Source organism: Thamnophis elegans, chromosome Z (genome assembly GCF_009769535.1).
Source record: "Thamnophis elegans isolate rThaEle1 chromosome Z, rThaEle1.pri, whole genome shotgun sequence".
In the NCBI taxonomy this organism is placed as follows: Eukaryota; Metazoa; Chordata; class Lepidosauria; order Squamata; family Colubridae; genus Thamnophis; species Thamnophis elegans.
In genome coordinates, this window is record NC_045558.1 from 140,094,709 (window position 1) to 140,107,271 (window position 12,563).

Here is a 12,563-nt window from a genome sequence, read left to right on the forward strand (position 1 = left end):
CCCAAATATATATATATATAAGGCAGCAACAAAAATACTTCCCCAAAATATGGGATGAGAGACAGGAAGTGGGGCGCCAGCTCTCTTAAGGGTGGCCCCATCCTTCTCCAGCCCATCGGGAGGCACTGGAGGTGGATATTGGGGTGTGGGGACCCCAGACCCTGCAAGAAGCTGGGGAAAGGAGTGTGTGTATTGGGGAGGGGTCGACACCCCCCTCCAACAGGTCCAGCTCCGGCCGATGGGAGCAGGCGAACTCTATCTTGGCTAAGACCCAGTGGAGTCCATAATTGGCGATATTCCATCTGTGATGGCTCAATTCTGGGGCGTGGCCAGCTTCTCTGTGCCGCACATGGGCCAGTGTTCTTTGGTCTCTTGCTGAGGTCGTTCTCCGACTCCTCGGCATCCATCTTGGGGTACACGACCACGCAGAGCTTCTGCCCCACCCGAGTGATCCCATCTGGAAGGACAAAAGCGACGGGTTAAAGAGAACGGTGGGGGTGGCCGGTGTGCGCTGAGCGGGGTGCTTTTCTTGCCGACGTCTCGTGACCCAACTAGGGAACATCTTCGGTGGTTGGTGGAGTGAAGGGGGAAGGAGGAGGAAGAGGAGGAGGGAGGACGAGGAGGACGAGGACGAGGAGGAGGAGGAGGACGACGAGGAGGACGAGGAAGAGGACGAGGAGGAGGACGAGAAGCAGGAGGAGGAGGAGGAGGAGGAGGAGGAGGACGAGGACGAGGAGGACGAGGAGGAGGACGAGGAGGACGAGGCGAGGAGGAGGAGGACGAGGACGAGGAGGAGGAGGAGGAGGACGAGGACGAGGACGAGGAGGACGAGGGGATGAGGAGGAGGACAAGGAGGAGGACGAGAAGGAGGACGAGGACGAGGACGAGGACGAGGAGGAATGTAGAGTCCTTGGTGCTCTCTGCTTGGTTAACTTCTTGCAGGTGTTTCATGACCCAACTAGGTAACTTCCTCAGTGCTAGAAGGGAATGGGACTTGTTCGTTTATAGACTAGTGGCTTGTGTCCTGTCAGTTTTGGTGGTTCAACCCACTAGTATATAAACAGAAAGCAAACCCCACTCTTGCTTTGAACTGATGAGGTTACCGAGTTGGGTCATGAGACGTCTGCAAGAAAACCACCATTCTCAGAGAGCACCAAGGGCCCCATAATCGTCGTCCTCCTCCTCCGCTTCCCCTTCACAATCCTCCCTCCCTTCTAAACACGGATGGTATTCTCTAACTATCAAGAGGGCACCAAGGACCTCCAGTTCAACCCCGAGCTACAAATATTCTCTTCTAGAGCAAAAGCCCCCATCTTCGGCCTATCCCAGCCCTCCCTGCCTTGTGGTGGGGGGGGGGGGGGACGACAACACTCACCAACCATGCGTTGTGAAAGACGGGGGCTTGTTCTTCCAATGGACACCCAGGAAGTAGACGGGTACCCCCGTCACACATGATGGCTAGGCCGATGCCACAGACCAAAGGTTCCGAATACAAGCTGAAGACCAAGAGGAAGGCCCAGAAGAGCAGGTAGATGATGGGGAAGAACAGACTCACCTGCGGTGGGGGGGAAACGAAATGGGTTGGACCTAGACCGTAACATCATCATCGTTTAACGACCCCATCATCCCTTGTGGGAGTAGAGTCTGGGCAACTGAATGGAGCTAGCAGAGTATTTACTGGCGGATGCCTTTCCTGTCGCCAATGTGGAGTTTTGTTCAGCAGATATAGTCTCATTGTGCCCAGAGAGAGAAATATCTGTTCTACCTAGGATTGAACTCCCAGCCTCCTGATTGTGGGGAGATATCTATCTATTTCTGGTATGTCCAAATATGGGAGGGAGCATACTGCTTCCCTTTTCTGTCTTTCAGATCACCCTAGGAGCCATCCAGGCAGAAAGCCATTTTTTATGTTGCCTTTGTGTTGCCTTGTGTTGCCTTTGTGTTGCCTTTGTGTTGCCTTTGTGTTGCATTTGGGTGATAAATAAATAAAGGGAGACTAGTATAGATCAGCTATTTAGCTCTCATCAGCTAGCCATACCCTTACTGGGAATTGAACCTGGGCTGTATTACATATCAGGCAGTTGATAAAGGCTTAATGGCTAATACAACTGCCTGATATGTAATACAGCCCAGGTTCAATTCAGTAAGGGTAGGGCTAGCTGATGAGAGCTAAATAGCTTGAAATAGATCTAACTAGTCTCCCTTTATTATTTATCAGCACAAATGCAACACACAACGCACACACACACACCACACACACACACACACACACTCTTACACTTTAACATTCCTAAACTAAACCTCAGAGTTAGTTTTGCGGTCTCCTTTTCTATAACCTAGCATTGCCCGGGTATTTATTATTGGGGGGGGGGGGAATGTCCGGACCAAATGTAATTTCTAATGTTGGATTTTCCCCCTTCCCAGAGGGAGCCCCCTAGTAGAGTACAGTGAAGCCATTACCAGGGCAACTCCACTGCGCTGTACAGTAGAAACCTTTTACAGCAGTACAGTAGAATTCATTTTAAAGCTTTTTCGAAAACTCGGAAGACTAAACCGCTGGGCCCCGGTGACCGACCCCGATTGGATCTTGCAAAATAGCCAGAGTTGAAACAGAGAAATTGACTGCACTCAAAGCGGAGACATTGACCATGTTCAACAAGGGGAAATGGCCACATTCGAAGCAGAGAATGTGACTGGACTGGAAGTGGAGAAATTGATCACACTTGAAAGGAAGAAATTGACCACAGTAGCGCACTGAAATTGACCATACCCAGGTGCCCAGAGGAAAGAAATTAGGTACAAAAAGGAAAAGTGGTCGAGCGATCAAAAACAGAGCGTGTCTCGGGAGGGTTCTTACCTTAATCGGACGAGGCCGATGGGTTCGCGCCAGCGGAGCACTACCTGCCCGCCACTGTCACTCCGTAGAAGAGGTAGTTGATGAAACCGACATAATTGATCAGGGTATATATGTCACTTGTGACCAGCATAAGCAAGGTGGACAGGCACTGCCAGAGACAACATAAAGGAAATCAGTCAATGGGTTTAAACGACTGACAGAAGTGGACAATTCTCCCACAACAGCCAACCACATCAGTGTTTGTCAACCTTGGCTTGAAGAGGGATGGACTTCAATTCCCAGAATCCCCAGTCAGCTCGATAAGCTGCAGGGGGTTGCCGCTGTGACGACGTAGGACGGATAGGGAAGAAGCCAACCGCCAGTGATTGATCAGATGAGGAGACTCCCCAACTCATTGGTAGCTTCACATTGCAAGGAATAAGGACATACATTCAATTTTGCAGCTATTCAGATTGTTGGCCAAGCAGGTACAAAAACAGCCTGAGAAATTATTGAAACCTGGGAAACAGAACCCTTGACAGTCAGCGGGAGTGCTGATTTACCACCCGCTTATCAAGTATTAGGAAGTTTGCTGGCTGGCGAATTCTGGGAGTTGAAGTCCACCCCTCTTCAAGCCTCCAAGGTAGACAAACACCACATGTTCTCATTGGATCCCACCCACGTGGGATCTCCCCAGATCTCCCCGCCTGCTCTGACTGAGGCTTCCCGAGAGCATGAAGCAAACTCTTTGTCCCGACAAAACCCCTTTTATTTATTTACTGTGAATTCGGCTCATTCACATCCAGCAAAGCCTTTCAAGGGAGGATTTACAGTCACCGACCTTATCTGGCTTGTAGAGCTGATAGGTCGATACCTGCGAAACTCGGCAAGGAGTCTCGGAGAGTCACGAACCAATGAAGCCAACTAATTGTCTTCCTCCACTCCTCTTTCGCTCCCCTTTTATTTCCTCTGGGAGGGGCCATTCACCGTCCACTGTGGCCTTACTCCCAAGTCGACCCCTGTTCTTTAGCTGCTCCCTTCGTCTGGCAACTCTACGCATGCGCACACTGGGAACAGGCTCCAGCTGTTCGTCTGCCTCATTGATATCTGACTCCAAGGCAGCTGATAACTGGCATACGGCTCTGGCCCCTCTCTGCCTCCGACACAGAGCCCTCAACAGAGCCTTCCCCAGACTCCAGGACTGCCCCACAACCTTCTCACTGTCCGAATCTGCTGGCGGGCCACCACACCACCTTTATTTCTCTACTGATGACTCACGGTGAAAAGTAAAGCAGGTATCGGAGTGCACCTTCGGATGTGAATCATGGCCAAGACACTGGGGAGATGCCCTTCACGGGCGCCAGCGAAAAACAGCCTAGGGAGGAAGGAAAAATAATATGCGAAAGCAAACAATAGCAAGTGGAGGCAGATACGATTTGGCGTGGTTTATAATCAGCCCCGAAGACGTTCCGTGTTTTGAACACAGCTCATTCATCCCCTTCTTTGTTTGCAATAATTTAAAGGCAACTGCCTTCCCGAGACAGCTTGCGAAGATAAAAATTACCCAAGCAGCCAGCATCCACAATTAAGGCATCGCCGCAGGGTGCTAAAATCAGAGATCCGATCCCTTTCGTAACGCCGCTCTGAGCAATTAAATCTCATTCGGGGAAAGAAGAAGGAATACAGATCGTCCTCCACTTCTGATGGCCATCGGGACGGGAATTTTGCTCCAAAAGCAGTGCAGTCATTAAGCAGATCAGCGGGTTAGAATAGAATTAGAATTAGAATTATAAGAATAGGAATTGGAATTGGAATAGGAATTGGAATAGAATATAATTAAAATAGGAATAGAATAGGAATAGGAATTGGAATAGGAATAAGAATAAGAATAAATTAGGATAGGAATAAGAATAGGAATAGCAATAGGAATTGGAATAGGAATAAGAATTAGAATTAGAATTAATTAGAATAGAATTAGAATAGAATTAGAATTATAAGAATAGGAATAGGAATAGGAATTGGTAGGAATAGGAATAAGAATTAGAATTAGAACTAGAATAGAATTAAAATAGAATAAAATAGGAATAGGAATAGAATAAGAATAAGAATAGAATTAGGATAGGATAGGAATAAGAATAGGAATAGGAATTGGAATAGGAATAAGAATAAGAATAAGAATTAGAATTAGAATAGAATTAGAATAGAATTAAAATAGGAATAAGAATAGGAATAGGAATAAGAATAAGAATAAGAATAAGAATAGAATTAGGATAGGATAGGAATAAGAATAGGAATAGGAATTGGAATAGGAATAGGAATAAGAATAGAATTAGAATAGGATAGGAATAAGAATAAGAATGGAATAGGAATAAGAATTAGAATAGAATTAAAATAGGAATAAGAATAGGAATAAGAATAGGAATAAGAATAGGAATAAGAATAAAAATAGAATTAGAATAGGATAGGAATAAGAATAGGAATTGGAATAGGAATAGGAATAAGAATTAGAATTAGAATTAGAATTAGAATTAGAATTAGAATTGAATAGAATAACAGTGTTGGAAGGGACTTTGGAGGTCTTCTAGTCCAGCCCCCTGCTTAGGCAGGAAACCCTACACCACTTCAGACAAATGGTTATCCAACATCTTAAAAACGTCCAGTGTTGGAGCATTCATAACTTCTAGAGGCAAGTTGTTCCACTGATTAATTGTTCTGTTAAGAAATTTCTCCTTAGTTCTAAGTTGCTTCTCTCCTTGATTAGTTTTCACCCATTGTTCTGCCCTCAGGTGCCTTGGCGAATAGTTTGACTCCCTCTTCTTTGTGGCAACCCCTGAGATATTAGAAGACTGCTATCATGGCTCCCCTAGTCCTTCTTTTCATTAAACTAGACATCCCCAGTTCCTGCAACCGTTCTTCCTATGTTTGAGTCTCCAGTCCCCTAATCCTCTTTGTTGCTCTTCTCTTCACTCTTTCTAGAGTCTCCACATCTTTTCTACATCGTGGAGACCAAAACTGAATGCCGTATTCCAAGTGTGGCCTTACCAAGGCCTTATAAAGTGGTATTAACCCTTCCCGTGATCTTGATTCTATTCCCTCTGTTGATGCAGCCTAGAACTGTGTTGGCTTTTTTGGCAGCTGCTGCACACGGCTGGCTCCTATTTCAATGGTTCTCCACTAGGACTCCAAGATCCCTCTCCCAGTGACTGCTATTAAGCCTGGTTTCCCCCAGTCTGTCTGTGTCCTCTTGGTTTTTCTTGCCCAAGTGTAAGACTTGACTTTTCCCTACATTGGATTTCATTTGTTAGAGATGAAGGCCCAGGGTTCGAGTCTGGGAAGATCCATCTGGATCTTGAGCCTATCATCTAGGGCAGCGATGGTGAACCTTTTTTTGGCTCGCATGCCATAAGGGCGGGCCAGGGGGGGGGGTCGTGCGCGGGTGTGCCACACCCATAATGCACTGCGAGACACCCCCCAGTGCGTGTGCACACATGAGAAGCGCTCCCTCCCATTTTTGAGCCGAGGTGGCGCAATGGTTAAATGCAGCACTGCAGGCTACTTCAGCTGACTGCAGTTCTGCAGTTCGGCTGTTCAAATCTCACCGGCTCAGGGTTGACTCAGCCTTCCATCCTTCCGAGCCGTGGGTAAAATGAGGACCCCGGATTGTGTTGGGGGCAATATGCTGACTCTGTAAACCGCTTAGAGAGGCTGAAAGCCCTATGAAGCGGTATATAAGTCTAACTGCTATTGCTATTGCTATTTTCCATTGCTTTTTTCGCCCTCCCCAGGCTCCAGATGCTTTATAGGGAGCCTGGGGAGGGTGAAAACAGCTGGAGGCTTCAGACCTCCGGAGACTCCAGAGGACTAAAAGGATCCTAGGTCACTGAGGGCCTCCAGGGGGCGCAGAAGAGGCTCTTTCACCCTCCCCAGGCTCCTATAAAGCCTCTGGAACCCGGGGAGGGCGAAAAAATGGCTTTAAAAAAGGCTGAACCGACCAATGGCCGCACGCGTCACCTGTGGCAACGGATGCAACATTAGGTTCGCCCTCCCGATCTAGGGGTGTTGGCTATTCCTTCCAAGCTTAGTATAGTCTGCAAATTGCACTCTGTGATCAAGGTTGGGAAATCACCCTGTTGGTTGGAGGTCAGGTCTGCTCACCTGGAGGAAGTAAAGAGGGAGCCGTTGACGCCCCCCAAAGGTGGAGAGGGCCACCGAGATGGGCATGATCCAAGACATCACGCCTAAGATCTTCTCCCCAAGATGTCTGTGGAGAAAGAAAAAAAAACGAGGAGACGCGTTAGGAGCGGGTCAATTCTCCGGGAACCAAAGAATTGGACGTCGTTTATGGAGACTCACCACCGCCACCGCGTTGGAGGCCAGAAGCTCCTGAGGGGACATGGCCGTGACGTAGGCCACGTTGGCGAAGACGTAGACGAAGGTCACCAGGGGAATGGAGATAAAATGGCGCGAGGCAGGTTCCTGTGGAGGATGGGGAGAGTTGAGGTGGGCGGGATGGCGGAGTGGAGACCGAGGTGGGCCTTTGTCGTCTCCCGTACCCACCCAGGAGAGGCTTTTCACTCACTTGTGCGGTCCACCAACTCCTCGGTGACGTAGTTGAGGAAGTTCCAGCCGCCGTAAGCAAATGAACCTTGGAGGAAGGCCAGCGCGACAAGCCCCACGTTGGGCGTTTGAAAGAACTCGAAGGCATTTTTGGGTTCCAGCCAAAAGTACTCTCCTACATCAAGGACACACCGAAGAACACATCCTCAGCCATTATGGGAGTCTCTTCTCTTTAATCCCCCTTCCCAAACCAGGAGTATTATCCCATTCTCCTCCTTCCCCGTGGGCAGGAAACCAGTCCGCCCATTCCAAAATGGCGTCCATGTCCCCCTGTTATACCTTTGCAACCTCTTCATCACCAATGATGATGATGAAGAAGAAGAAATAGAGAATACAAGCGTGGGAAGGGACCTCCAAGGTCTTCTAGTCCAACCCTCTGCTCAAGCAGGAGACCCGACATCAGAGGTCTCCCACCTGGCCACTTTACCACTTGTGGACTTCAACTCCCAGAATTCCTCAGCCAGCATTCTGGGAGTTCGAGTCCACGAGTCGTGAAGCGGCCCAGGTTGGAAATCTGCACTTTATGACTTGTGGACTTCAACCCCCAGAATTCCTCACCTAGCATTCTGGGAGTTGAATTCCGTGAGTCGTGAAGCGGCCAAGTTTGGAACCCCCCCATTTTATGACTTGTGGACTTCAACTCCCACAATTCCTCAGCCAGCATTCTGGGAGCTGAAGTCCACAAATCTTTAAATAGGCCAAGTTTGGAACCCCCCATTTTACGACTTGTGGACTTCAACTCCAGAATTCCTCACCTAGCATTCTGGGAGTTGAAGTCCATGAATCATAAAGAGGCCGAGGTTGGAAACTCCCATTTTACAATCTGTGGACTTCAACTCCCAGAATTCCTCAGCCAGCATTCTGGGAGTTGAAGTCCACAAGTCGTGAAGTGGCCCAGGTTGGAAACCCCCATTATACGACTTGTGGACTTCAACTCCCAGAATTCCTCAGCCAGCATTCTGGGAGTTGAAGTCCACGAGTTGTGAAGCGACCAAGTTTGGAATGACCCATTTTATGACTTGTGGACTTCAACTCCCAGAATTCCTCAGCCAATATTCTGGGAGCTGAAGTCCACAAATCTTTAAATAGGCCAAGTTTGGAACCCCCCATTTTACGACTTGTGGACTTCAACTCCCAGAATTCCTCACCTAGCATTCTGGGAGTTGAAGTCCACGAGTCGTGAAGCGGCCAAGGTGGAAATCTGTACTTTATGACTTGTGGACTTCAACTCCCACAATTCCTCAGCCAGCATTCTGGGAGCTGAAGTCCACAAATCCTTAAATAGGCCAAGTTTGGAACCCCCCATTTTACGACTTGTGGACTTCAACTCCCACAATTCCTCAGCCAGCATTCTGGGAGCTGAAGTCCACAAATCTTTAAATAGGCCAAGTTTGGAACCCCCCATTTTACGACTTGTGGACTTCAACTCCCAGAATTCCTCACCTAGCATTCTGCGAGATGAAGTCCATGAATCGTAAAGAGGCCAAGGTTGGAAATCTGTACTTTATGACTTGTGGACTTCAACTCCCACAATTCCTCAGCCAGCATTCTGGGAGCTGAAGTTCACAAATCTTTAAATCTTTAAATAGGCCAAGTTTGGAAACTCCCATTTTACAATCTGTGGACTTCAACTCCCAGAATTCCTCAGCCAGCATTCTGGGAGTTGAAGTCCCCGAGTCCTAAAGTCCTATACCATTCCAGACGAAGGGCTGTCCAGGGGCTTCTTTAAAACCTCCAGCGACTTGAGCACCCACAAAACTCGGAAACAATCCGCTCGGTTCGCATCCGACAGGTCTCACCTTTGCAAATCTGCACCACTCCCATGATAATGATCAAGGCCAGAGCCAACAGCTTCCCAGCGGTGAAGATATCCTGGACTCGGGTTGCCCAGCGGACGCTGGCACAATTCACCCACGTCAGTAGCACTGCGGAGAAGGAAAGGAAGACCGTGAAGAAGGGCATCACTATGGACCTCACCTTCTCCGAACCCCACCCGATACTTTTCAACCCAAACGGTTTCCTACTCGTGAGTAAAAAAAAAAAACCAAGTCAGGAACACTGGGGAAATGTTCCTGAGAACATGGATTGAGATAAGATGCTGGCATCTCTTGTAGATGACAGGTGAACAGGTTTGGAAGGGACCTCGGAGGTCATCTAGTCCAACCCCACCCACCCACCCCTCAAGCAGGAGACCCTACACCATTTCTGACAAATGGCAGTCCAGTCTCTTCTTGAAAGCCTCCAGGGATGAAGCTCCCACAACTTCCAAAAGCAACTTTGGTTGATCGTTCTCACTGTCAGGAAATTTCTCCTTGGTTCTAAGTTGCTTCTCCCCCTTGATTAGTTTCCACCCATTGCTTCTTGTCCTGCCCTCGGATGCCTTGGAGAATAGTTTGCCTTCCTCTTCTTTGTGGCAACCCCTGAGATATTGGAAGACTGCTTTCATCTCTACCCTAGTCCTTCTTTTCATTAAACTAGACGTACCCTATTCCTGCAACCATTCTTCTTATGTTTAGCCTCCAGTCCCCTAATCCTCTTTGTTGCTCTTCTCTGCACTCTTTCTAGAGTCTCCACATCTTTTTTTATAGTGTGGTGATCAAAACTGGATGCAGGATTCTAGCTGTGCTCTTACTAAGGCTTTATATAGTGGTGTTAGTACCTCCCTTGATCTTGAGTGTATCCCTCTGTTAATTCAATTTAGGATTGCACTGGCTTTTTGGATTGCCGCCTCAAACTGCTGGCTCATATTTAGCTGGTTGTCCACTAAGACTCCAAAATAGATTGGAATGGAATGGAATAGAATAAAATAGAACAAGATGGGAAGGGATAGGAATAGGAATAGGAATAGGAATAAGAATAGGATAGAATAGAAAATAGAATGGAATGGAATGGAATGAAGGGGATAGGATAGGATGGGATGGGATAGGTTAGGAATAGAAATAGAATGGGAATAGGAATAGGAATGGGAATAGGAATAGAATATAATAGAATAGAATAGAATAGAAAATAGAATGGAATGGAATGGAATGAATGGGATAGGATAGGATACGATGGGATAGGATAGGAATAGGATGGATAAGATAGGAATAGAATAGAATAGAATAGAAAGTAGAATAGAATAGAATAGAAAATAGAATGGAATGGAATGAATGGGATAGGATGGGATTGGATAGGATAGGAATAGAATGGAATAGAATATAGAATGGAATGGAATGAATTGGATAGGATGGGATGGAATAGGAATAAAAATAGAATAGAATAGAATAGAATAGAATAGAATAGAATGAATGGGATAGGATGGGATGGGATTGGATAGGATAGGAATAGAAATAGGAATAGGAATAGGAATAGGAATAGGAATAGGAATAGGAATAGGAATAGGAATAGAATAGAATAGAAAATAGAATGGAATGGGATAGGTTAGGAATAGAAATAGAATGAGAATGGGAATGGGAATAGGAATAGAATAGAATAGAATAGAAAATAGAATGGAATGGAATGAATGGGATAGGATAGGATGAGATGGGATAGGATAGGAATAGGATGGGATAAGATAGGAATAGAATAGAATAGAATAGAAAGTAGAATAGAATAGAATAGAATAGAAAATAGGATGGAATGGAATGAATGGGATAGGATAGGAATAGGATGGGATAAGATAGAAATAGAATAGAATAGAATAGAAAGTAGAATAGAATAGAATAGGGTAGAATAGAATAGAATAGAATATAGAATGGAATGAATGGGATAGGATGGGATGGAATAGGAATAAGAATAGAATAGAATAGAAAATAGAATGGAATTGAATGAATGGGATAGGATGGGATGGGATGGGATTGGATAGGATAGGAATAGGAATAGGAATAGGAATAGGAATAGGAATAGGAATAGGAATAGGAATAGGAATAGGAATAGGAATAGGAATAGGAATAGGAATAGGAATAGGATGGGATGGTATAGGATAAGATAGGATAGAACAGAATAGAACAGATCTCCAAAGGTGGAACTAGATTAGATTAACAGAGTTGGAAGGGACCTTGGAGGTCTTCTAGTCCAACCCTCTGCTTAGGCAGGAAATCCTTCTCACAGTGACCGCTATGAAGCCAGGTTTCACCCCGTCTACATGTGTCCTTTCGGTTTTTCTTGCCTAGGGGTGAAACTTGACTTCTCTCTACATTGGATTTCATTCTGTTAGAGATGAGGGCCCAGGGTTTAAGTCGGTCAAGATCCATTTGGATCTTCAGCCTATCATCTGGGATGTTGGCTGTCCCTGCTGAGATTAGTATCATCTGCAAATTGGATAAGTTCTCCTTCTATTCCTAGCGCAGACTCCCAGGATGGCTCCCTGCTTCGTGACAGTCAATGCCATTTTGTGCCCAGTTTTGCAACCCAGGTTCTAATCACCACCAATTTACGGCCCTCCGCGTTACAGGCAGTGGTGGGCTTCCAACCACTTGATTGAGTTAGTGTCTGCTCGAAGCTACAACAGCACCAGGAGTGGGTTCCTGTACCAATTGATACCAGTTGGCCTGTGATGTGGTCCGATCCGGCCCATGGGACAGTCCGGGAAAATTTAAGGGGCCAGCCCGCATCACTTCGGCCCGGTCTACCCAATGCGAAGAGGCAACATGCCAGCAATCTGGGGAGTGGCGTCAAGCTGGCCGCGCCCGCCCCCACCAGCTACGCACCCCCCCACACAAAGTCAATCACAGCCCTGATGTGGCCCTCAATGAAATTGAGTTTGACACCCCTTCGCTAAATCAAGTGTTTGCAAGTCGAGGACTCCGCTGTGAACCCTCCTGACCAAATAGCTGTCCCATTCTCTCCTTAAAAACTTTGGGTGTTTGGAGAACCCACAACATCTGGCGGCAGGCCTGTTGTTCTCAAAATCTCTCCTTGGTTGTAGGTGGCTTCTCTCCTTGATGAGTGTTGTCAGCTGATTCGGACAGTGAGGAGGTTGGGGAGGAACCTGGGCCAGTCCTGGAGTCTGGGGAAGGCTCGGATGAGGGCTCTGCGTCGGAGGCAGAGAGGGGGCCCCGGGCCGTCTGACAGTTAGTTATCAGCGTGACCCGACAAAAGCGCGAACGTCATAAGCGCGCCGACAAAACCG

At 47.1% G+C, this 12,563-nt stretch overlaps 1 protein-coding gene across 1 annotated transcript in view; it reads right to left on the reverse strand.

The window, feature by feature from the left end:
* Nucleotides 1–224: 224 nt before the first annotated feature.
* The window catches only part of SLC7A8 (solute carrier family 7 member 8), a 46,212-nt gene continuing 33,873 nt past the window's right edge, over nt 225–12,563 (reverse strand). Inside the window, 14 exon segments of the mRNA XM_032235602.1 lie at nt 225–374; nt 377–457; nt 1,380–1,449; nt 1,451–1,555; nt 2,858–2,880; nt 2,883–2,909; nt 2,912–3,005; nt 4,115–4,211; nt 6,992–7,026; nt 7,028–7,094; nt 7,188–7,296; nt 7,299–7,312; nt 7,412–7,568; nt 9,253–9,378. Coding sequence (XP_032091493.1) covers nt 313–374; nt 377–457; nt 1,380–1,449; nt 1,451–1,555; nt 2,858–2,880; nt 2,883–2,909; nt 2,912–3,005; nt 4,115–4,211; nt 6,992–7,026; nt 7,028–7,094; nt 7,188–7,296; nt 7,299–7,312; nt 7,412–7,568; nt 9,253–9,378 — 1,067 coding nt within the window. The 3' untranslated portion in view covers nt 225–312.